General features: G+C 38.7%; 2 protein-coding genes across 3 annotated transcripts in view; both read right to left on the reverse strand.

The window, feature by feature from the left end:
• On the reverse strand, positions 1 to 23,446 carry mettl22 (methyltransferase like 22). Its single transcript, XM_034594519.1, has 12 exons — positions 23,269 to 23,446; positions 20,236 to 20,397; positions 19,778 to 19,988; positions 16,934 to 17,076; positions 14,987 to 15,027; positions 14,632 to 14,776; positions 13,575 to 13,646; positions 12,823 to 12,876; positions 11,128 to 11,208; positions 6,323 to 6,425; positions 1,216 to 1,384; positions 1 to 161 (listed from the first exon to the last, which is right to left on the reverse strand). Exons 2-12 carry the CDS (start codon positions 20,339 to 20,341, stop codon positions 27 to 29), a joined length of 1,260 nt encoding a protein of 419 aa, XP_034450410.1. The 5' UTR covers positions 20,342 to 20,397; positions 23,269 to 23,446; the 3' UTR covers positions 1 to 26.
• hao1 (hydroxyacid oxidase (glycolate oxidase) 1) overlaps positions 17,556 to 25,437 on the reverse strand; it is a 16,247-nt gene continuing 8,365 nt past the window's right edge. For both annotated transcript variants that reach the window (XM_034594540.1, XM_034594539.1), the window contains exon 9: positions 17,556 to 17,566. The gene's annotated coding sequence lies outside the window, so the exon portion shown is untranslated. The remainder of the gene's footprint in view (positions 17,567 to 25,437) is intronic.

Genomic DNA, 25,437 nt, shown 5'->3' on the forward strand with positions numbered 1-25,437 from the left:
GTTTTAACAGTTAACATTCAGAAACGTCAACCGTGAGCTGGATCAGTATGCTCAGTACTGTTTCGCTGCTCCCATGTGAACCCAGGGTAAGCTAAACACGGCTCACTATCAGGCTGGGCTTGGTCAAATGGAAGTGGAGTCGTAGACACCTTCCACAGCTCCTGTGAAAAAATAAAACAATGTGTATTAATAAAAACCTTACCCTATCTTTCATTCATTATCTAAATCTGATCCATCCAGACTGTGTAGGAGTGGGGAGCTGCAGGATGAGTTGACCAGTACCTGGACAATAGCTAACATAGGTAAGTAAGTACTGTCAAACTAGTGTTGGAGCCATACAACTGAGAAAGATCTTAAAGGGATAGTTCACTGAAAACTGACTCACTATACTCAACACTATACCGATGGAGGGGTGGGTGAAGTGTTTGAGTCCACAAAACACTTTAGGAGTTTCAGGGGTAAATAGCTTTGCAGCCAAATCCAATACAATTGAAGTAACTGGGGACTCTTCAAACGTACAAAAAAAACAATAGGAAAAAAAAGGGCCTCCATACTGCTCCTGTGGTGTCATCCAAGTGTCCCTAAGCCCCGACATTCAAATTCAAGTCGACACTGCTTCATTTATCCCATGTTTTAAGCCTAAATGTCCACTAGCGGAAGTAGCGATCCTACCGGGCACCCAGCTTGTGTGCAGTGTGTGCTGTGTGTGCTGTGTGTGCTGTGTGTCCACTTAAAAGTGGAGAAGAGAATGTAAGTTGTACTTTATGTTTGGTTACTGAGATTTTCTCAGTGAATATTCTTGCAGCTTAAAGTGCAAGATCAGGAAGTTTCCATGATTTTCCAGCACGGATACAAAAAATGAATCTCAGAATTCATTCTATGGAGCTTTTTCTGTATAATAAGTTCTGTGTTTTTGAGTTTATGCCTCACAGCTTCTCATCTCAGGAAACTGATCATCCATCTTACACAACAATTGATTTTATTATCAATACAGCTTTTACATGGTCCATGTATAACAACTGCCATTTCATTTACAGTTTACAGCACATTAGCAGAGCAGCAGCATCAGCCCTCCATCTGGGTCTACAGAGGATGCATTCAGACACAGTACTGCAGTGTAGATCTGAGTTTTGATCTATTACGTTTATTATTACTAATCTGTATTCAAGTTGTCGATTAAAATGAGGTTAGGATGTGTGTAAGTGTTTCTCTTACCAGTTGCTCTATGCGTTCATACAGGAAAAACTGTGCAAAGTTAGAGGGGAGTTGTTCCACTCTGAAGCAACATCTTCCATCCGTCAGGTCGTGGAGTTGGGACAAACAGTGGCTGAAATAATTGTAAGCATCGCAGGAAACATCCATGTGGCGCAGAGTGAAGTTCATCCTTGTATATCAAGGCACAAAAGGAAACCTGATTAGTACCAGAGCTTGTAACTGGAAATACAACAGAGAAGTTTCACCTAAAAGTAGACATAATAGAAAAGTTTGTTCGTGCTGCATTTCACTCTTGATTTTTGGGGCAGGCACAGAACAGGTTAACAGCACAGAGAAGCAGATTCATGTTTTAGTATGTGAACCTATGGGCAGAACTTTGCCTAGGGGAGGAGAGGTCGTCCTCTAACCAGACGGTCGGCAGTTTGATCCCAGTCTTACCCATTCCGCATTTTGAAGGGTCCTTTGGCAAGATAGTGAACCTCTTCATATAGAGAGAGTGCTGCACATAGTTGGACTGTGTAAATGGGTGGATGGCAATAAACTGTACTGTAAAGCTTTGAGTGGTCATCAAGACTAAAAAAGTGCTCTATAAATACAGAACATTTACCATATGAGAGGAAAAGTAATGGCACAAGCATCGGAAAAGAAAAACAAAGCATAAACCAAGTTAAAGTTGGAGGTGGAGGTAACCACATTGGAGAAGGCCATATCACCCCACTAGAGCACTGCGCTCCCAGAATTCAGGCTCACTTGTCGTCCCTAAAGTCTCTAAAAGTAGAGTAGGAGCCAGAGCTTTCAGCTATCAAGCTCCTCTCCTGTGGAATCATCTCCCACTTTCAGTTCAGGAGGCAGACACCATCTGTACGTTTAAGAGTAGGCTTAAAACCTTCCTTTACGATAAAGCTTATAGTTAGAGCTGGTCCAGGCTTGTCTTAGACCTGCTCTTAGTTATGCTGCTATAGGTCTAGAATGTCGGGGACACATGACACTCGGAGCTTCTCTTCCCAGCTTCTCCTTCCTCTTCTCCCTCCTTATCACATCAAAGAAATTAATATCTCATCAGTACATGTTACTGACTTGACTTCTTCCCCGGAGTCCCTTTGCCTTATCGTCCGCAGATCCAGGGCCGCAGCTGAGGTTTCTACGTTCTTTTTACCCTGTTTTTTTTTTTGTTGTAGTTTTTCCTTACTCTTGTTGAGGGTTAAGGACAGAGGATGTAGAACCTTGTTAAAGCCCTATGAGACAAATTGTGATTTGTGAATATGGACTACACAAATAAAATTTGATTGATTGATTGATAAAGCTACCAAAATTCTCTCAACAGCAAGTACAGTCCTTGGATGCACCTATCATGGAGGACGAAGTTAGACGAGCCATTGCAATACGAAAACGGGAAAGTCTCCTTGCGTAGATGGTTTTACCATTAGGTATTAAAACAAATATTTGATAATTGTGGCTACTACTTTACCATAAGTCTATTTAGAAGCATTTTATTTGAAGTATTTGCTTAATACATTCAATTAAGCATCAATATAATTGAGTCAAAAAAAGCTTAAATTATGCTCAGCTCAACACTATTGATCATAATACTATTAAACAAATTAGATGAAAGGTTACTTATTATTATAATTCATTTAGAAATAAACTGCTATTTACATTGAAGTTAATTAAAAAGAAACATGGCAAACATTAGCAAACTCCACCTAACACTCAGTCTGGGTGAAATGTTCTGTTCTATACAGCTATGATGTCCAGAGAATGGTTTCCCCTCTCCTCCAGCTTGATGTGCCATCCTGTGAGCAGAGATCGCAGACAGGTACCTTGGATAGCATTAACTTGGCCCCTAACTCTACTGTGAGGAACCTTGGAGATATGTTTGTCCAGAACATGTCATTTGACTCACACACAAAACAAGTCTCTTGGACAGCCTTCTTCCACATGCACAATATTATGAAAATTACAAACCTCCTGTCTCAAAAGGATGCTGAGAAGCTAGTCCAGACTGGATTACTGTAATTCTTTAGGTAACACTTTATATAAGGGAACACATATTAACCATTAACTACTTTCTTATTAGCATGCATATTAGTAGCATATTGGCTCTTACTCATAATAAAGCATGTATTAATGCCTTATTCTGCATGTCTTTATTCTACAACTACTAGGCCATTAACTAACAGTTTTTCATCAATAACCTCCTAATTTCTGCTTATTGATGTAAGTAAGGAAGTTGTTGTACATGAATTACAGTCTTAATATGCTTTGCTCAGTATGGGCCTTATAAGGTGGTAGTACCACAAGAGTAGTCATTCTCCCTTCATAACACTTGATAAATATGTTCTATTCACATTCACAAAATGTCAAGTGTTACTAGTGTCCAAATGACTAAATTAAGTCTTTCTTACTTAGAACATGTTCCCCATTCTAAAGTGAGTTAATTTCCACAGTTAGACAAATTGTCAATAAGTGGAGACGATTGGGTATTGTGGCTAGTCTTCCTAAAAGTGGGCGCCCTGTCATAATGACAAGACACAAAGTGCAAAAAGTGTCAAAAAAGGACAACGCTTTCTAGAGTAGTAAAATTGGACAGTACAATTACAGGCCGTAAACAAGCCCTGCAGTCCCATCTCCATAGCAAAGCTTATAATGCGTAAGTAGAAAAATCCTAGATGACCACAGCCATCCCCTAAATCACTAACTTCAGCTCCTGCCCTCTGGTTAAGGTACAGAGTCCCCAGTGCAAAGATCAACATCTACCTGAAATTATTTGTCCCTATTGACATAACATATCTCAATCAGACAGTCACTCCATGTGATGCCAACTTTCTATCAATTAATTTATATTGGTTGTGTTTTATGTGTCTTTAAAGTATTTTTTTTCTTTATATGTCTGTTTGGATGTGACACGTTGTGTTTTTAATGTACCTTTTATACCCTGGCTGTATTTGTTCCCGCTCTTTGTCCCTGTTTTTCTCTCGTCTCTCCTCTATCTCCACCTGGATTCAACCAATCAGTGAACAAAGAGGTGTACCTGGCCAGGGAATTGAGATCCTTTAAAAGCTCCTATGTCAGGATCAGAAATAGAGGCCTCCAGCTTGGGGACTGCTGGTTTTTCTTTGCCTCATCCTGGGATTTTAACATTGTGTTTATTTTGTTATTTGATGTTAATAAAAATCCTGTGGTTTGGATTGTTTTTAAAGGTAAAGTATAGAATTTAGTGAATTTGTATGTTCCAAACCTGAAAGAGAACCTGTGGTAGCCTTCAGTTGTCATAAAAACTCAAAAGTTTGTCCAGTCTGGGCTACTGTATAAAACATGGCGGCCTCCATAGAGAGGAACCACTCCCGAAATATATATAAAGTATTTAAATATAAAGGGCTCATTCAAGGGTAAAGAAAACAACAATTAGTACAGATTAGATCAAACAAACAAGTGAAAACATCACTAGGACTATTTTATATTCAATTTCTGCCAATAGATCCTTTTCACCTAAATCTTACACACTGGACCTTTCAGGTATTCTGTTGTTGATAAGTGTCAGTTGTGGTCAATGATTTTGTGTTGTACGCCCCACAGAGCCACTTAATCATGGGGCATATCACATTACAGTAAAGACAGTAAATACGATGAATATGACAAGTCTTGCCTGTGTCTATGATGGGTGGCCTGGAATCAATAAACAGATAGAGGATTTGACCAAAGCCTCCCATGGATGTCAAAAGATCTAGAACCACAAGCCCTCCTCCATCCATGGAAGAGACCCTCATCACCATGGCAATGAATGCATGTTGACTATGGTGGACCATTATTGTTGTTGATGCAAATGCAAAATGGCTAGAGGTCATCAAAACGAAAACAACCACATCAGAGAGATCCAGAGATGCCAGGAATGTCATACGAGCAAAAATGTGCAGACAGTGGATGACAGTTTTTTTATGAAGTGTTTTTGTGAAGAACAATGGCATCAAGCACTTTACATCTGCCTCTTTCCACCCATCCACAAATGGCTTGACAGAAAGATTACCACAAACATTCAAGAAAGCCAATAGAGCAATGGATGGCAAAAGTTTAACCATGCGCTGCAACACAAGATAGACAATTCCTCGTTGCCCATTGCAGTAATGCAGTAAAGGTAACCACTTATCAGACTCCAGCAATAATGTTTCTGAACTAAGTTCAGCATACACCTTCTCAAACCATATATATGGCATGATGTTGCAAAGCTGCAAGTTGTTCTGGTACCACATGGTGGGATTTTGGGAGCCTAAACAGAGTTGGTAGAAAATAATTAGATGTCTGGTAAGATTTTGTCATCTAGGTCATGGTTATCAAAGAAAATTGAATTTGAACGCTAGAGTGGTTGGAGATACTTGGAAGACTTTTCACCTCTCATCTGAGAGGCTGCATAATTTCTGACTGACTGGTAAGAAGATCCAGGTATTTAATCTCTCTGGTATTAAGACCAATGATGTCACTTGGTTCATTCGTGCTCCTGTCTTCAAAAGTAATTGGAGTCACAAGTATCAGGTTGTGTCTTAGTGTTTTACTCAGATAAAAAAACAGAGTTGTGATCCTTCTTAAAGGTCCTCCTGGGTTTTTCTGATTCTCCATACATACTGTATATGTCATGATGATGTTGACTCTTGATTGGATACCTGCCTGCTCAGTTACCAGTCTGTCTGAAGGATTTCAGATTTAGACTCTGGAACTCTGATAAGCTTTTCCTGGAGACTAAAACCTGTCTTCCTCAGCTCACCTATTTTATCATCAGAGTTGGTTTCCATTTCTGTGTTCCGCACATTGACTCCAGCCCTTTGTGTTAACCATAACAGTTACGACTGCTTTGGCAGCCATTTGTTAAAAAAAGAAATCTCTGATCATGGATGAAATATCATTTAGGTTCTTGCTGATATATGGTGACAACTGAAAACTAATTGGACATTTTGCAAGCTGTTGTAATCACAAAATAGAAAACTGATATTTCTGGAACACCATTGCAGCATGCTACACAAAAAAGTACTTCCTATGGTAAAATTCCCACTGTCACAATAACAGTTAAGTGATACTTGTTTTAACAAAGTATGAACTGCAAACATTTTCTCCGTACCTCTTCTCTATGGAGATGAAGATTGTGCAGGTGTGAGTAAAGTTGCTGCAGAGTCGATACAGTGTTCGAAAAAAGCCATCTGTCAGGTCATCATCATAGCAAACTGTCGACAGAAAGAAAATCTGAATGTCTTTCATATTGCAGCTCTAAAGGCAACAAAAATTCACACCATAGCAAATTTGATACTTTCACCATGCCACTATCCATGTAGAGAAATGTCTTTTAGCAATGCACTAATCATTTTGTCAATTATTTTGCCAGTAAACTGTTGTACTATAGAGACGCCAATCCTCATGAAGTGTTTTGAAACATTTGTAAAGAGGCATAGATTTGTAAAGTGCCTTCAGAGTTAAAAATAATTTTTCCAGCTGACAAATCTTCTCTATAATGTAGATGGGAGAGAACAGTGTGTTTTGTTTTAATGCGGCTGCAATAGCCAGTGGCCGGAGGCATTATGATTTCAAGTTGTCCGTCCATCCATACACCGTCTGTACATCCCATCCTCAAAAATGGGATATCTCAAGAGCGCCTTTAGGGAATTGATTTCGGTGGTCAAAGATCAAAGGTTAAAGGTCACTTGACCTAACATTGTTGTGAAAGCAGTATGTCAGAAATGCTCAAAGGTAATGTCAATACATTTAAGTAAAAAATTTCTCTTGGACTCGAGGATGACCTGTTTATGAATCTAGGGAAAAAAATACGTGGAAAGAAACTGCACCGGTTGGCAGAGGCATACAACTGCAGTGAGGTATGTTTTAATTTTGAAATGTGTAGGTGAAGAGTCTTTAGGCTTTCACAGTCAGGAGCAGCTCCTGCTTCTCCTGCCCTACATGTTGTTATTATACATTTTGTATAATCATGTAGCAGGATCAATAAGCAGGATCAATGAAAACTCCAGCTATACTACTGTGGGGTTTGTACATTTAATAAATATGAAATGCCAACATGGTGTGAGGTGGACTAGGGCAGTGGAAAGAGAAGATCAGGTTATGAGAGCAGTATTACTGATAGGGGGTTCTCACAGAATTGAGGCAGACCAGTGTGTGACACTAGAGCAAAATTAGAGTCCTTTCATCCTATCAGTTAAAAATGTAGCAGTAGTGAGTAGATATGTGAATAACACTGAAACTTACCATCCTGTTGTCATTGTTATATTTGACAGCAGTTGATGGTTAACCAGAATATATAAGAGTAATTCAGCTCGCCACCGCATATGAGAGCAGTCAGACATACCAGGGGCCTCATTAATAATAATAATAATAATAATAATAATAATAATAATAATAACTTTATTTGTATAGCACTTTACAAAATGCTTCACACAAAAGTCCATGGTTAAAATGAAGAATCTATTGTAATTAAAGATATTCTGTACAGGCGAATTTAAGAGCCAAATCATGACATAATAAGGTCGAGACCTTGAGTTTGTAGAGAAAGCCCAACAGTTCCTACAATGAGCAGCACTTTGGCGACTGTGGAGAGAAAAAACTCCCTCATTAACTGGGAGAAACCTCTAGCAGAACCAGACTCAGTGTGGGCGGCCATCTGCCTCGACCGGTTGGGGTGAGCAGAGAAAATGGGGAAGAGTGGAGGTAGATGGCATAGAGGGAATAGAAAAGAGAGAGAGAGATGGGTGTGGGGGGTGGGGGGTGGGAGAGGGGGAGAGAGAGATCAGGAACATCACACTTGAACTCTGTAAGACTGATTGTTGTAATGAAAATAATTACAAGTCGCATGTTAAAAATGATTCCCTGTAAAAATAGGATTTTAGCAGTGATTTAAAGATGAGTTGGTGAGCCTAATCTCATCAGGCAGGGAGTTCCAGATTCTCGGAGCCCTGAACGAGAAAGCTGCGAGACAAGCTTTGACCTAGTTACAGCCAACAGGGACAGGCTGGCCGATCTCAGGTTACGACCGGTATTATACGGAGTCAAGAGCTGCGAAATGTATGTGGGGCCAGCCCATGTTGAGCTTTAAAAGTTATTAAAAGAATCTTAAAATCAACCCTGAGTTTAACTGGTAACCAGTAAAGGGACGCAATAATTGGTTTGATATGAGCCCTACAGTTGTTAAAATATGAGCGTGTTTTGAACAAGCTGCAAACTAATTACTACGGACTGGATGAGGCCTGTATACAGGGCGTTGCAATAATCCAGGCGGGAGAAAACAAAGGCATGTATTAGTTTTTCTAAGCCCGGTAGAAATAGAACCGATTTGATTGTAGAAATGTTTCGTAGATGAAAGTAGCAGGATTTAATGATTTGATTAACGTGTTTTGAAGTTCAGATGAGAATCGAATGTAACACCTAGATTTTTAGCTGTAGTTTTAATATTGGCTGCCAGTGGACCGAGAAATGATGGGTCTGCCTGCTAGCTGGTTGGGACCTTAGATTATTATTTCAGTTTTATTGGAATTTAACTGAAGGAAGTTAAGTCACATCCATTCCTCAATAGGCACTCGGTTAGGACACTCATGTGTCTGACATTGTCTGGCTTGAAGGACAAGTATATTTGGGTGTCATCGGCATAGAAATGGTATGATATCCCATTAAAATGGCTGACGATGTTTCCTAATGGGAGCATGTGGAGTGAAAATAGAAGGGACCAAGAATGGAACCTTGTGGCACTCCACACAACAGTGGAGCCAAGGATGAGGTGTTATTTCCGATGGAAATGGATATTTGTCTATCTGAGAGATATGACTTGAACCAACTAGTGATTCGGCTATTTCAATAAAAGGTTGAATGGTAGCTTTCTTAAAATAATCAGGGACTTGGCCAGAGGAAAGGGAGCAATTAATAATTCTAAGAAGGCTAGGGCCAATAGTATAGATTAGGAGTGATGTGGGTAGGATGTCGAGAGGGCTTGAGGACGAGCGCATGCGCAACAAAGTGTCGATGAAATCAGGATGTGAAACTTCCTGAAAGTTGCTAAGTAGAATGGGACGGGCAGGATACTCTGCGATATTTTGGATGATGGTGGTCGCTGGTGCAATGTTAGTTCTAATGTCATGGATTTTTTGCTGTATGTGAAGTGGCTAGAAGGGCAGAAGGAGCAGTGTTTATAAGTCTATTGATGGTTTTAAAAAGGATTCTGGGATTATGTTGGTTACTGGTGATTAGATTGGAGAAATATTTTGCTCTTGAAGTTTCAATTTTGTTATTATAGGATTTCAGGAGGTCTTTCACATACAAAATAGTGGACATGTAGTTTAGTTTTTTCCCACTTCCTTTTGTTTTTTCTGCACTGCGTTTTTATAACCGCTATAAATATCTATATTTATATATAAATACTGCCGTGACACTCGTGTGTGTGATGGCTGCACCGGCACTGATAGAGGAGTGTGCGAATGGAAAGATTGAGAGGAAACAAGTGTTCAGTGATCACATCGATTTTTGGTCCCATGATGATGACTAATCAGCTGATATAGATTCTATAGATCTGGGATCTTGGATCTTTTTGCTGAACTGAGTCCAGTATTACACAGACTGACCCGATGGAACTGAACCATCCCAGTACAAACACAAGTTCTCACCACTCACCACTTTATTAGCCTACAGGTTTGTGTGTGGTATGATTAACACTGTATAATATTTACCTTTCTATGTAGAGCCTCTTTTAATCAACTTATAAATATAATTTTGATAAATTCTATAGATTGGGGACATCACAGCTGAATCTGAATTTAACAATCCTGGAGTTTTGGATGATTAAAATACAAACAGGTGATAAAACAAGTTCGCTCACATTCTGACAGTGTGAAGAAATATTTTTTTGGCTCCACCTTTGAATTTGATCTTTTTTTATTTCAGGCACCGTTCTTTCTATCGTCCTCACTCTCACTCACTGTTTTATCTGCAGCAGCAGCAGCAGTGTATCAGTGTATTTTATTTATTAATGACATCACTGCTGTGGCCACCAAACAATATGTCTTTCTTCACCTCCACCTCACTAACAATGACCTCGATGTCAGTGTCAGAGAGTTGTGCTTGTTCTTCTCATCGCTTGATGCCGTGACTCACAGTAGAAACCCATTGGTCAGCAGGATAATTAAATATTCATAAGGTGCTTTGCATTGACCATTTATGGTTCGAATGTTGGCGTGCAGGGGGCAGACTTTGAGGCAGATTCATATGATATGATGAATCTGTGTAATTTGATTGTTCACCTGCTAGGCTGCTACTGCTGCCTCTTAAAGGGATAGTTGACCCAAAAAAGAAATTCACTCATTATCTACTCACCAGTATGCAGATGGAGGGGTGGGTGAAGTGTTTTTAGCCTAAATGTCTAATGTGATCTATGCGCGAACGTGGGAGGAGGATATTTATGCAAAAAACATGGTGTAAATGACGCTGTTTCAAGTCATGCCATTTGCTTCAATTGTTTTGGATTTGGCTGCAACGCTGTTTACCCCTGAAACTTCAAAAGTGTTTTGTGGACTCAAAGACTTCACCCACCCCCTCCATCAGCATAGTGGTGAGTAGATAATGAGTGAAATTGGTGGACTATCCCTTTTACCATTAGAAAGATAAGACTGTCGGAATACATTTCTAATGCACAAGAAGGGTTTCCTCAATGTGTATGAGTAGAATACAAAGTTTCAAATCTCCCCCCAACACATTCCAAGCTAACAGACTTTCAAAGGCCTGTCTGTGGTATAGAAAGAAAGAAGGACCACCTCAGGCCTCAATTAATCAAAGTTCCATTGTACAGTTGCCATGGTTCTTTTTCATTTCAATAAAGCATGGTGCTGTATACTGGAGGAGAGTTCTGTGATACATTTGTATTTCATCTCAATAACCTACCATCAGCAGCAACAATGAAGCTAGTGTTGTCGTACAAATCGGCTACTTCCTCCTCTGTCCAGTTAAATTCCCCATCAGCATCTAGAAAAATTAAACAAATGATATCAGACCTGATATTAACATCCATCCTTAGTGATCCAATCAAATGTGGACAGCACTAAGTACAGCTGTGAACACACCCCAATGTGTCCTCAATGCATCTTGAAATCTAAAACCACAGACACAGAGTGGTCAATCACAAGTGAGTCTCAACTGTCAATCATGATATTTCACCCCATTTTATAGCATCAAATAACTAATTAAAACCACCCAACCACCAGGGGGCTATTGAAATGCTTTGGCTTCAGTTTTGGTGAGCCGTCATATCATCCATGCTTACATACAGCCTGTGGTCGGAAAACGCAAATTCCTCCTGGGCCACATTCAAAGGTTTGCTGACTTAGCTGACGTTCTTTGACCTGCTACAGCAGTAGTTTGCATAATAGGGGTTTGCGTCACAAGATCATTTCCTGAGGTCAAATACAATTAAAAAACAATTCTCAATGTCATATTTTTTGTTATTATTGTTCCAAAAGCTGGTTATTTTCTTATAAATAAAACCCTGCAAATAATTATCAGCCTTCTGATTTTCTTCGTCTCCATGAGACCCCTGAGGTGATTATGACAGATTACTGAGATAGTGACTGCATCAGTTGCAGCAGGTTTATTTACAGCAGTAAAAATTACAATAAGTGCACATAAGTGAATTTTTTGTGACCTCACTCAAATCAATATCCTTTTGGAACCATTGGGGCTCGCAAGTCTGTGGCATGGTTATTTTGGGGGTTGTGAAATGACAAGTTTGAAAAATTCTGCGCAACAGTATTTCTACCCTTCTCAGTGTCAATACTTCAATATTTTTGCAGCCACAACCACAATATCAACATTAACCACATAATATGGTTTCTTTTTTTTCAGATGGGAAAAACTTTATAAGATAGTAGAACTGCACAGAGCGCACTGATTCACTCAGCCCTGCTGTTCGCCATTCTCTCCCTCATACAGACACACACAGACACACACACACACCTGTAGTGTTCATCTCGACGGAAATGATGTAACCTATGTGTGTACTTGCATATAGAGCAGGGAAATGAGTTCAGGTCACAAGAAGAAACATTGAAGGCACATTTTAGTGCCAGGTGTGAACAAAAGGACGTAGAGCAGTTCATTTGTGATCTTAGGATAGATGTTAATACCTAATACCATAATAAGTCTGAACAGCACCAAAAACTTCATAAATATGTTCAGTGGTGAGAGGTTGGTTGATTCATTTACACAGCCAAGCAGAAATTGGATGTTTGCTTGTAACTGTAGCTATTGAGGTTACTAAAAATAGCATTGGCATCAGGCTCTACTTTTTATTTCACATAAACAAATGAGCAGAGTTGTTGTCATGGTACATTTCACCTGCATGTCTTGAATTTGGTAGGTACATTGAATCTTTGAAAACACAATGAATATATTTTGTGTGTTGGCCAGTTTTCTGGATTGTGGCAAAAATGTCCTGACCACAACTAAAAAACATTTAATTAGTAAATAATTTTACTAATTAATCTAAATGTAATCTAAAACTACATTTTAGATTAATGTAAAATCTAAAATGTAGTTCTAGATTTTATGCCGTAGCAGGTCTTGGAAATGTTGGTGTGTTACCTGTACAAAGGGAATGCTGGAGCCAATCCAACTGCCTCACTCTCACTTCACCACCTAATGGTAAAAAAATCTTTATTAAGCCAGATAAATGTGCTTTTCTTGGGTTTTAAATGTACTCAAAATTAGTTTTTTCCCACCTCATGAAATTATCTTTTTTAATTTTAGGAAAATGAACGATAAATAAAACAGAAAAAGTGAGGCCTGCACATAAAAAATTAAATCCATCATCCACCCCAACCTGTCGAGGCAGATGGCTACCCACATTGAGTCTGGTTTTCTAGAGGTTTCTTCCTGTTAAACAGTGTTGTTTCTTTTAATATTGACCAACGCTTGCTTGTTGTGGGTTTCTCAGTAATATTGTATGGTGAATCATGTTGTGATTTGGTGATATATAATAACATTTTATTGAATTTGTCTAGCAGCTCGACCAAACCTGATTGTTAATGTATTCATATTTCTTTATTTTAAGTACACAGACATATGACCTATATTACTAGGTTTTTTGTTCATTTCGTTTTCCTAAATAAATATGAAGACATTTTGTCACTTTGAGGGAGCAATGTTAACTTCCCCACACATCCCCAAGTAAAACGAAAAGGATGAGATTTAAGATAATACTGAAGTACTGCTTACACACAACAGGCCAAATTAAGATGTGTACAGTGCCTTTGGTATCAGTCGGAACTGGACGTAACTGAGACGGAAATGAGGGAAAAGGTCAAAGTAATGACAAACTGACAACATTCTCTCACCTGCAGGCTCCGTCATGTGTCTGTTTAATGTCACATTTCTCTTGCACATGCTTAGAAGGTCTTCTCCCACATCTGTAAAACAAATAAAGCTCTTTCAACAAAAAAAAAACATTGGCCTCTGTGTCTTTGTTCTATCATATACATTATACTGAAATGTGCTGAAAGGGCAGAGATGCACACTTTTTTGACAAAAAACTGCCTATCACAGTGACCTCTTGGTTTCTACTGGCCCTCAATGGGCTGCAAGAACCAAGAACAATATCCAGGAAGATACTTTAGACAGAATCAAAACAAGGAAGACAAAATTAAGATATGTCACTCATGTACAAGCAAGCAGGTGAAACAAATATTATACAATAACCAATAAATACAAACTTACTGTAAAGTGTCAGCAGGAATACAAATAGTGCAAGGGTGTGTGGGAGAGTAAATAGTTTAATGTACAATTTAACATAATGTACATACTGTATGTTGTTAAAAAAAAATTATATACAGAGTGAACTGTTGAATAGTCAACAATTCCTACTTGATGAGCGCAACTTAAAATAGAGAATTGAAGACTAAATAAATCAACAAAAAATGTACTAGAGTGAACACAAAAAAAGCCATTCACTGCTTCACCTTGGCGTCACCGATTATGTAGAAAAATAAAAATGTTGAAGAACGACCGGAGCTAATCATAAAGGCAGATGCTATAATCCACCACTGACTACCCCTTGTGAATCTCTGAACAGCTGAAATTTAAAAGCAGAGATTTCTGTGAATGAACATGATGACAATGTTGATCTTGGGATCAGTATGATATGTGATAAAAAAAAAAAAGCTGTTATATCTCACACTTACGCCAGGTCTATTCACCGAAAATGACTATTAAATGCTGTTGAAAAACCAGGCAAAGCAATAAGTTGACCTGACCGTGTGATATTTCCATGCAATTCAGTTCTATTCACATAATTATCAGTTGTTTAATTTAAGTTTAAGATATTCAAACACTCCAGACATTCAATAGTTGATGAGCGAGAATTTGAATCTGGATTTCTGCTTGACGGCATCATACCTGTGCAGTACACTGTTTTGGCTGTGGTTGCCATGACAACACTGGAGAACCCTAATCCCGCTCCAAGCTCAAGGACTGTAGCTCCTCTAAACATGACCGGCTGAGAGAAGATGAAGTCAGCCAAAAGGAATGCCCCTCGCCAAACCTGATGAGATAAACAATATATCATCAGGTACTGCCTCCTTAACATCATTGACCACTTACACAATTCAATAATCAATTAATGAATGACACCACCAAAAGTTTATTCTATCATTTACTGGCATAGGGGCATATGGATGTTATGTGGTAAAAGATTTAAAACTGTGAGGAGCAACAGACAAAAAACAGAAAGAGTGGAGTAATTTTTACTGACCTGCTTGCCAACATCTTCCAGGGGGGTTGCCATAGTGTGCTCTGTGAAAAGATTGGATTCATACATTGGATGGTGCATTTTAAATCACTGATTATTTGCTACATAGTGCACTATATCCACTTAAAGGCATTTTATATGGACTGGATATCAAATGGCCAATATTAAAACAGCAAAATGACACGTGGAAATCAAAGTAAAAACAAGATGGGTCACTGCACTCAGCCCCCCATCTACTTTAAGATCATGGTGGGACATCCAAACCAGGAGATAAAGCCAAAGGTGAGGACAGACTGAGTTGTAAAAAAGTGTCATAAATTTACTGCACACACCAAACCAAATGAGCATACTTCTGTATTTTCACTGAATGTTAGTTTGTTATTGTTATTATTATTATTATTATTGTTGGTAATCATAACTCTTTAAGAAGGTGTGACATCCTCTGCCCTTAACCCTCAACAAGAGTAAGGAAAAATGTCATCAGTAATGGTGGCATGTACAGCAGCTTGAGCATCATTCTACTTGTTTATGCTGCAGTGGGAGCAGCATGTGAATGTAACGGCAAAGACTTCAACAATTCAAGTTCGAGAGGAACATGTAGCACTATATATGGCCTAAAGAAGAGCACTTTATAACAAACATTATAACATCCTAAAGGTAAAGCACAGCAGAGGCAACATCCTAATTTGGAGATTACTGCCTCTGGGCCTGGACAAGTTCGCATCATCAAGGGGAAAATTAATTCCAAATTTTTATTGAAACCAGGTAATTTGTAAGGGCTCGCAAAGGCTCTCGTTACATCTGATCTCAGAACAGCGTTCTGTCCAGTAAAGAATCAGATGTTGCCTGTTTGCATTCATCTAATAATTGCCTACCCAGGAGTGGGCATAGCAGGTTGTTGTCTAAGGAAGCTAGTTTGACTTGCAAGCTGAAGCTACTCACCCTTTGTTGCATTTTCGTGGGCGTTACCAAAATATCTCACTAATAAAGTCGAGGGTTTGTCAAGCAGAGGGGAGAGCAGCATGTTTTGGACTTTTGTAAACGTGTAGCGAGGGAAAAACCAGGAATCTGACAGGTGACTGATTAACAGAGCTGCAGACAAGTGTGCTTGGCAAGCTGCCCTTGAATCAGCTTTCACCCTTCTGAGATCAATATTGTATAACTGTGCAGAAGTGTGTGCAAACTGTACCAATATCAGGACTCGATATTGTGAGCATTTTATCCACATTTGGAATTAAGAGGAACCACCACTCTGTTGCTCCATCATACAACCACTGTGTCTTCAGTTCCAACAGAGACATCTTCTTTCTATTAATTTTTGATTTACTTTAATCAATTATTTTCTCAACAATCTGTTCTTACATCCAAAAGTGACTGATAAAGAGATTCACTGTTCTTTTCATTAGGAAAATATAGAGCATTCGACCCTGAGTCTCACCTAACTGCCGAAATCTTCTCACTTCTAACAATAATCTTGCTTCACTTTCCCAGTTTCCAATCATTAAAATCTCAGCACTAGATAAAACATTTCCTAACAGAGGTTTTATCTATTTTTTTCTTTGAATCAATAACAGTTTCTCAGAACTAGTTGTAAATGATTTATTTTATATTTAAGAGACTAAAGAGGGTTATTTTAACTAAAATAATGAATCATAATGATGTCTTTAATAGGTTTTAGTTTGGCTTTAGAACTTACCAGACACAGCACACATTAAAGTTTTAAAGGATCCTAGTGGTTTTACATTTGAGCGCTGCCTTTGACATGATCAAACACCTTATTCTCATCCACTGAAAAAATAACCTGGGTCTTTAGGGTCCTCCATTATATCCACCACGCTTTTACCTTTCTAACAGAACAGACCCTTTTCTGTGGTCATAGTGAATTCCTGTGGAACAGTCACACAGGCGACTGATAAAATGAGAAAAACTGAATGAAATCTAGGTTCTCACCAATCCTTATGATGTCTTTGAAGCACTTATCAGCTGTATCATCAGTATTTTCCTCTTCTTGTTCGAGTAGAGGGTTAGATTGTTTGAGAATGATGGGGCAGACCAAGTCTCGGCCTCTACCCTCTACAGGGTATTTCCTCGGTCTGGGGAATGATAGGAATAATATGAAATGTAAGCAGCAACACCATCAACCAAAATTATACTAGACATTTTTATAGACCTAACCACTATCCCATACAACACATAATTCTTAAACATGAACAACATGCATCACCTTCACAGGTCTGTGATTGCCTAAAGGGACACCACCATTCTTTAATCTTAAGTAACCTCTCATAGTAACCAGTATAACAGCCATTGTGGTGCATCTACTGTAAAGATATTGTTGGAACAATAATCTGAACATTTTTATTCAGATTGAGATGTATTCAAGATAAATATTCAATCTGATCTTGAAGAAACAAAAGCATTTTATTTACAATAATTACTGCAAATGCAGAATGTATAATTAATTATGGTTTTATGAAAACATAAAGTATGCATTGGGCTGCGAATGTCAGAGTTATTTAGTTAAAGGCAGAACTTTTACATATAGCACAAGTAAGTGTTAAATCATTTTATGCCTGTATTTCTCTTTGACACATAATGTGACCACATGGATGCAAGTGATGTTACCTCAACACATACTTTGCTCCAATACATGAAAACCCTTTTTTTCAAAGTTACATACACTTCTTAAATATGTACAGCTAAGATGGGACCAAGACGGGCATACTGAATCCAACAAAGAAAGAATGTCTTTACAAAGAAAGGACACCATGTGGTAAGTCCAAGAATGACCTTGTTGTGACCCATATGCCATCACCACCTCTATGTGAATATACCAGGGACGATCTAGCGACATGCAAAATTAAAAGTTACAGAAAATCCTCCAGCCAATTACTTAAGCTAAAACAACGGGCGTTTCTGACTTTCAAACAGCGTAAATATTTTGCTGCATGGCACGCTAACAATGTTTTGTGCAGACTTACAATTGATGGGCCACTGGGCTAAATGCCCAACAAGTATGTAGCTGGACATGAAACTACATTGATGTTCTAAATTTCTAAGTCTATCTCTGACTTTATCCCACAGGGCCGTAACGCTTGGACAGTAGCATAAAGAGTGCATGCGGGTGCCCAGCTCACCACAGCCATTCCAGCATAGGCCTGATAGGGTTGGATCTAGAAGGGGTCTAGAGTTTAACGGGTTGATGTGTGCTCTGCAATATTTCAGGTATGTTACTCTAAATCTGGACATTGATACCAACACCTCCAGATTCTGTCCCACTCAAGTGGGGTAAGTGAGATACCCTCAGTGTCAGTGTCTGAATGTTGCTATTGGAGTTGTTTTTAGGCTGTTATGGCTGTTCATAGCAACCTATATGGGTAGTTTTGTGATATTTGCAAAAAATTGAAAGGGTGATTCATTCAACTGTCCCCAGATGGTTAAGTTAGGCCCCCACATCTCTTCTACCCTTACACTTAGCACCAGAGCCCCGCAGGACTGTGTGTTAAGCCCCCTTTCTATATGCCCTCTACACCCACGACTGTTCCCACCCACTCTACCAATATAATCAATCACAATGATACCACGTAAGGCAGTGGTATGGGTTCTATATAAGCTTATAAGCCAAACCTGTTATTCCTCATCAAATGTATAGTCAGGATTCTGCACTGACTAAAGTATTCTACACCTAACTAAAGTACTGACTATCCTCATATAATTTAAGACGACACAAAAATAAACATCTGACACAGAGTTAATGTTACATTTGTACTTCTGGATGTAGTAAAAACCTGGTGGCCAGTTACTGTTTTTTCTGTGTGTCATGATGCACAATGATACACTTGTATACATGTGTGGGTAAGGATATAGGCAGATTTGTTAATTGTGTGAGTTTCTGATGGTTTATCTGACTGTGACAGACAGTCAGTGTGTTTGTGTGGGAGAGAGAAGGAGAGCGAGGCAAAGAGCACTGTCCTTCTGTTCTTTTTGATACCATTCCAACTTTTAAAAAGAAACTGCAGATCCCGCAATTTAGTTAGCAGCATTTAACACAAATTCTCTGCCCTTTCGGCGATTTTGGTATCGCCCTACAAATCACATAAGGGCTATAGGCAAGGTCATGAATGTATTTGCATATATACCCTCAGCATGAACTTTATTAGAAATACCACATTCATACTGGGTAAATCCTCCATTTACTCTGAAACAACGTCAGATCTTCATCTCATTGATTCCGCAAAATACTAACTTTTCTCTTAGACTCTGCTCCTTGTTGACGTAACTGCATCACATAATTTCTGCAGATTTATCAGATGCACATTCATGTTGCCATCTCCATTGAACCACATCCCAACGGTTCTACTGGATTCATATTTGGTGGCTGGGGAGGAAACTGAAGATCATTAAAGTCACTGTCATGTTGAGCTGTCCAGTGTTGGTGAATCTGTATCAATGGCAGCCTCAGAATCCTGTTTTTGGCTGACAGGAGTGGAACCTGACATGGTCCCTGACTGATGTAGACCATCCACCTCAAGGTTGGATGTGTTGTGCATTCTGAGTTAACGTAGCCTTTCTGTCAGCTCCAACCAGACTGACCACTCTCCTCTGACCCCTGAACAAGGTGTTCCTGTCCACAGAACTGCTGCTAACTGGATGCTGTTAAATGTAGAGACTGCCATTTTCACAGAAAACTAAACTAAGATTTTCGTCCCCATGCTGACGTTTGATTTGAACCTTAACTAAAGCTCCTGGATGATTTTAAGCTAATTGCATGAAAAGAAAACATTTTTTCCATACCGATGTGTAATGTGAAGGTCTCCATCCTCATCTAAGCACAGTTCCACATTTCCTTCCCCACCTTCCTCTCCAACCGTTTCTTGGGTGGCATTTGTGTCTTTTTCCAAGTCTTCCCTTGGGTCATCACATTTTTCCTGCTCTAAACTTTTCCCTGGGTCATTGTTGTCAAGCCTCTCATCATTCAACAAGATCTTGAAGTTGGAGATGAAGACTGGACAGATGAATACAGTACAGTTAGAAAGTTCAGCTAAGCACTTGGATGATGCTGACATTTTGTTGTTGCTCAATCTATTGGTTATTTCCCTAACTAATTAATTGTTTAGTCTTAACAACATAAGAAATAATGACAATTTTTCCAGTTTCCTGGACATATGGTTAGAATAAAATGTATGACTTATCTATCACAAATGCATAAGACAACGTAGCACAAGTTCACAACCTGAATATGTTATACAAACCAGGCTGGCCAACATGGTTGAGGCGTGTCATAAGGTGGCGTGCATTAGGCAGGAGCATGTGAATATCTGACAGCACAGTATCATGATGAAAAGTGATCTGGTCCATAGCTGATCATTCGTGGTCAGAATAGAAGAGCACCCCATCTATCTGCTTCTGGGTACCTAGGAAGATAGGGCAAGCAAAGGTTAACAGTTCACTGATTCTTGAGAAATCGGACAAAAGAGGATCCAATATTGAAAAAATAAAACCTTAAGCTCAGACAAATTAAACGATATGGATGTATCCACCATGTCCTAAGCTACTGAGCTATGCTTTGATACAACCTCCCAAAAGGTGCTTTTGGCCTTGCCCTCTCTTACCAAAAACACAAATTCATTTTCACTCACATTATGCTAGACCTATAAAAACTTTAACAAAAATACATTTTCACCAAGGCTGACAGAGTCCTCAAGAAAATTATTTTCAATAGGCATATATTTTTATAGCATAAAAATGTTCTTATTTTTTTTTGGGACTGTATAATATAATGTTAACTATACCTTAAACAGCTATCAAAATATTTTAAGATTGAAAAACACATTTTCATGTTAGCAGACAGATTTTTACATAAGACCAACAATTCATAAAAAAAAAAGGAAATATCACACTGAAATATTATCAAAATATGAATCTGCCGGAGGTGACATAGACCTGACGGAGTTGACCCTCTCAAATACATTGAATCAATCAATTACAGCATTAAAACAAACAAACCAAACAATGAATAGGTTGTTTCTAAACATTTCATTTTGACTTTGAATTCTTTTGGCCTCAGCGTTTTGTATGTCAGACCAAATTGCCTCAATTATTTCTCCTTTTCCTCCGTTCTCTTTCAGTCAAATCCTTATTTGCTTTATTTTTCCTTCTCCAACTCTGTCTCCATCTCTGTCTCGCCTGTCTTACAAATTCCCTTTTAATTCTGTCTGTGTACTGATTTTCTCTCTTTGCTTTTTTGATACTCTCTGTTCCTCTCTCTACGTTCCTCCAGTGACAGATGTTGCATGGCCATGCTGGACTAAAACACACAAAAAGAACTCTCGCAATATTATGACCCATATTTTCCTGTACTAGAGAGGGAGTGTGTCTATGTACCTTCACCATTATGTGTGTGTAAGCACTATGTTACCTCAACTAAACCCTGATAAGAGTTGATGACTATCAACTCACAAAAGCAAAAAAAAAAGCTGAAAATGCTGATGCCACATATTTAGTATTAATATATTATTAGACAAACCAATAATCTATTTCTATATTTGATTCCAATGCTTAAAAAAAGAAAGATGCCTTCCAATTGAATGTCAACTCTGTAATTCGCCCGTCACCACTGCCAGGCAGAAGATATGACGGAGTTGACATCTGACGGTGTTGACATAGACAGGCAATTTGTTCACAAAACAAATGGAGTTCATTCATTATTTTTATGAAACAAGCTCTTTTTAATTATTGAACAATATTTTTATTAATTTTATTGCACATTATTGATTGAACCCTTCTCTGTGGATATGCTGTTTTAGATGTAGTGGGAATAATTATTTAACTAAATTGAAGGGGATAATATAAGACATTATATTATCAATCCCTCATAACTACAATTGAAAATATTTTCATTTTTAAACCAATAGTTTCAACTGCTGGACGTGTTTTGTCCCATGTCTCAAGAGTCATTGAGTTAATACATATATTTACAAGTCTAGCAGCCTCATTTATAACAAATTAAATAAATAATACCACCAACAATTGCTTGCTTCTTCCTTGTCAAAGCCTGATGACTATATTACCCATATTGCAACTAACAACTTATACAAAAAAAAAAGTTTGTTTGGAGTTTGTTATGCTAACTGCCCCTAGTGTATACTGGACACTATATACTGGACCCTATAACCTACCGTAGAGATGAGGAGGGGGCTACAGACGTCTGTTAAGATCACTTATTTTAATTCCACACACCCAGGTGCTGTGACCCCCACTAACATTGTCTTAAATTACACCACTTGAGGCAGTTAATTAAATGTTGCACATCTCCCTCTGAAGCCACTAAAGGCTTAAAATATTTTTTTTACACATGTGCAGTAATACTACCCAACCCCTTGAAAATGGTCTGCTCTAGAGTAAGAAACGGAAGAGATATAAGAGATAGAGTTATGTGTATTGTAGGGCTGTCACTAATTCACTAATTCTTCAAAAAATGTGTAATCAAAGCAACATAGTGCACATGGTATATTCAAATTCACTGTGTTGTTAGTTTCCTTGTTCTCCAGCCTGGGGTTGGTTGTAATGAGAAGACTCTTTCTACTATTGCAATGGAGATTATGTGGGGCAAGGATGAAAGGAAGAGTGACTGCAAAAAAAAAAAGCCTGCACATTATTGTTAAAACACAATTCAAATTATGACCCTTTTCTTGATAAAGCTATAACTTCTAGTTATTGGTGGTGTAATCTGCCTGGTGGAGCATTCTGCCTCAACAGACCCCATGCAGTTGTACATTCTCTACTAAAACACTGGAAATTACAATAAAGAAGAGAGAACATCAATGTCCACAGCAAGACTTTCCTCTGTAAGATAAGAGATACGAGTAAGTTACAATCAAGCTAAGTAAATGGTCAATGGTTTGTATTTATATAGAGCTTTTCTAGTCTTGATGACCACTCGAAGGGCTTTACAGTACAGTTTGACATTCACCCATTCACACACACATTCACACAGTGCATCTATGGACAATTTGGGGTTCAGCAACCTTAATTATTTGTCTTTTAGTTTCTTTATTCTTTCCTTATCTTTACTGATCTGTGATTTGTATTTAGTTGCCAATTTGATATTACATTGGCAACAATTTGAGCGGACAATATATCTACTGTTTAAAAAGCCATCAGGTGGAACAGCATCATCCTAATGGTGCACCGCTCAACAAGAACGATCTGCATTCATAGCTCGCTTCAACACTGGACCTACAACTTTAAGGTTGTAGGTTGATAGTAAATAGATGCGACGTTACCCGGAAAGCTACGAGAGAGTTCTCCCCCGTCGTCTCAGACCAGCTTAGACCCACTCAACCCATCGGCAGCCTTTTTATAAATATCCTACGTGACAGTGACATGTGCACGAAGCTCTCCTCCTACAGCCAGCTGTCTCCATGACTCTATTGCTGTCACTGGTCACTGAAAACAGTGCACTCCCACAAGTCATCCGGGCTGCAACAGTTAAGTGGAAGCTTCCGTTCCACCCTGCTGCCAGATCTTCTTCTTTGGGGTTTAACGGCAACTTGCATCCTTGGCGCTGCATCACTGCCATCTTCTGGAGTTAGTTAACTCCTACACTTTTTGTCATCAGCCCTGTTCTCTAAAGAAAGTTACCCCAGATTTTGCATTGAATAGATATGTCTCCCTCATATCTTCTGATCCCAGTGCTGCTGCCACTCTTAATTATGAATTATTATGAATTAATTATTTAAGTATTAATTTCCTTCCAATGCAATGGGCCTTCCCTTTGATTTTGAAAGTTTGATTGAGATGAGAGAGATACCCCTAAGAATCGAAATGATTCAACCATCTCTCGAGTATTTCCATACAGCTTCAAAGCATTTCCCCTAATCCTTTCCATGTGAAGAATACTACTTTAGTCTTTTCAACTGTTAACATAATAGTGACTGAGAGGTCTATCAGAAATTCTTGGTGCAAGGGAGAAATTTACTGACAAATCCTTTTTTTTGCCTTCTCCATTTTAGAGTTGCATCCTTTTGACAAGTTTCCTTGTCCTTTAATGGTTTTTATGACCTTTCTTAGTGCGATTTCCCTCAATCTCCCCGTTCCTTGACCCACCGCCTGCTGCCAGATGTCGACATCCACTTACTTTTCCTTTACCCTGCAAATGTGCTACTCATACAAATTAAATGAATATTACTTGTGTTCTGTAAAGTTCTGTACACATTCTCCAATTAAAATGTACAAACTGTATTTTAAAATATATTCCTAATATTGAAAACATATGCTTTTTGTAATTACATGGTGGGAACACTAGGACACTTAGTCATACCTTTCAGTGTAAACATGTGACAGGATTTTTGGACAGATTTTCAGTTCGATCTTAAAACCAAACTCTATTTAGCAATTCCAACCTCGGAGCCGTGTTTCTCAGTGGGGATGGCCTCCTCTGAGACATGGAGTGAAGCTGGGGCCCCGCAGCCAAACAATGGAGAGGGTGCTGTTGGCGGTTGGAGAACAGGTGGACACGGTCACATTTCATATGCCTCATGCATGTATAAAGCTGTGGTTGTATTTCTGAAGGAAGAGAGGTTTCTCACTCAGCTCATAGAGAGGTCTGTCCCTCAATGATGACTTGATTTATCGTTCCACTGCTGGTGATGCCTTTGACCCAGATCATTGTGTCCTTCATTGTTTTTGGACTCTACAACTCAAAGGGGTTTGGAAGTTTCTTTCTGTGTTAAACATGAGGAGGGATTTTAAAGGTTGTTATCTCTGGACAGGGGGAGGCTGGGGTGTCTTTGCCCAGTGTTGACGGTGATAGTGGCTCAGTGTCTAAGAATAATTCAGCATTTGTATATTTTTTGTATTTTGAAATATTTGTATTGAGCTTTTTCAACATATTCAAGTAATTTCCATCGCAAGAAAAAGATAGGCCAAACTCAATACACAAATAAGCCTACATACATATACATATTATCACAAACTGCAACTCACACACAAAAGAGACCAGACTTTCAGGTTCGGGGACTGTATGGTGTATATGTTGTTAACCTGGCATTAACCCCATGTTACGATTAGAGTGCAAATTCAAGTATTTGATAAAATAATCTACACTGAAACTCATTCATTTAGAAACTGGCTTAAGTCATATTGGCTGACAATATTTCTAATGCACCTTTGTGAAGCTCCCTTTTTAGTAAGCAGTCTTTATCCATCTATTACTGGTGACACCTGTGATACTCGTTGCAAACATGTATCAAAGAGGTCAATGGTCATATAAGTAGAATTAAAAAGTACAAAAATACATGATGTTACTCTTGACAAAGTTACCCGTGAAGTTACCCTAATAAGCCAATTACTTTGCTTCATTGTACAGGCCCCAAGAGCAGACTAGCCCTCAATGGGGCAGTAGTTGTCCTATGGCCCAGTTTGAACTCACTTTTTCTATAAACCGTATTGTA

This window comes from Hippoglossus hippoglossus, chromosome 8 (genome assembly GCF_009819705.1).
Source record: "Hippoglossus hippoglossus isolate fHipHip1 chromosome 8, fHipHip1.pri, whole genome shotgun sequence".
NCBI lineage: Eukaryota > Metazoa > Chordata > Actinopteri > Pleuronectiformes > Pleuronectidae > Hippoglossus > Hippoglossus hippoglossus.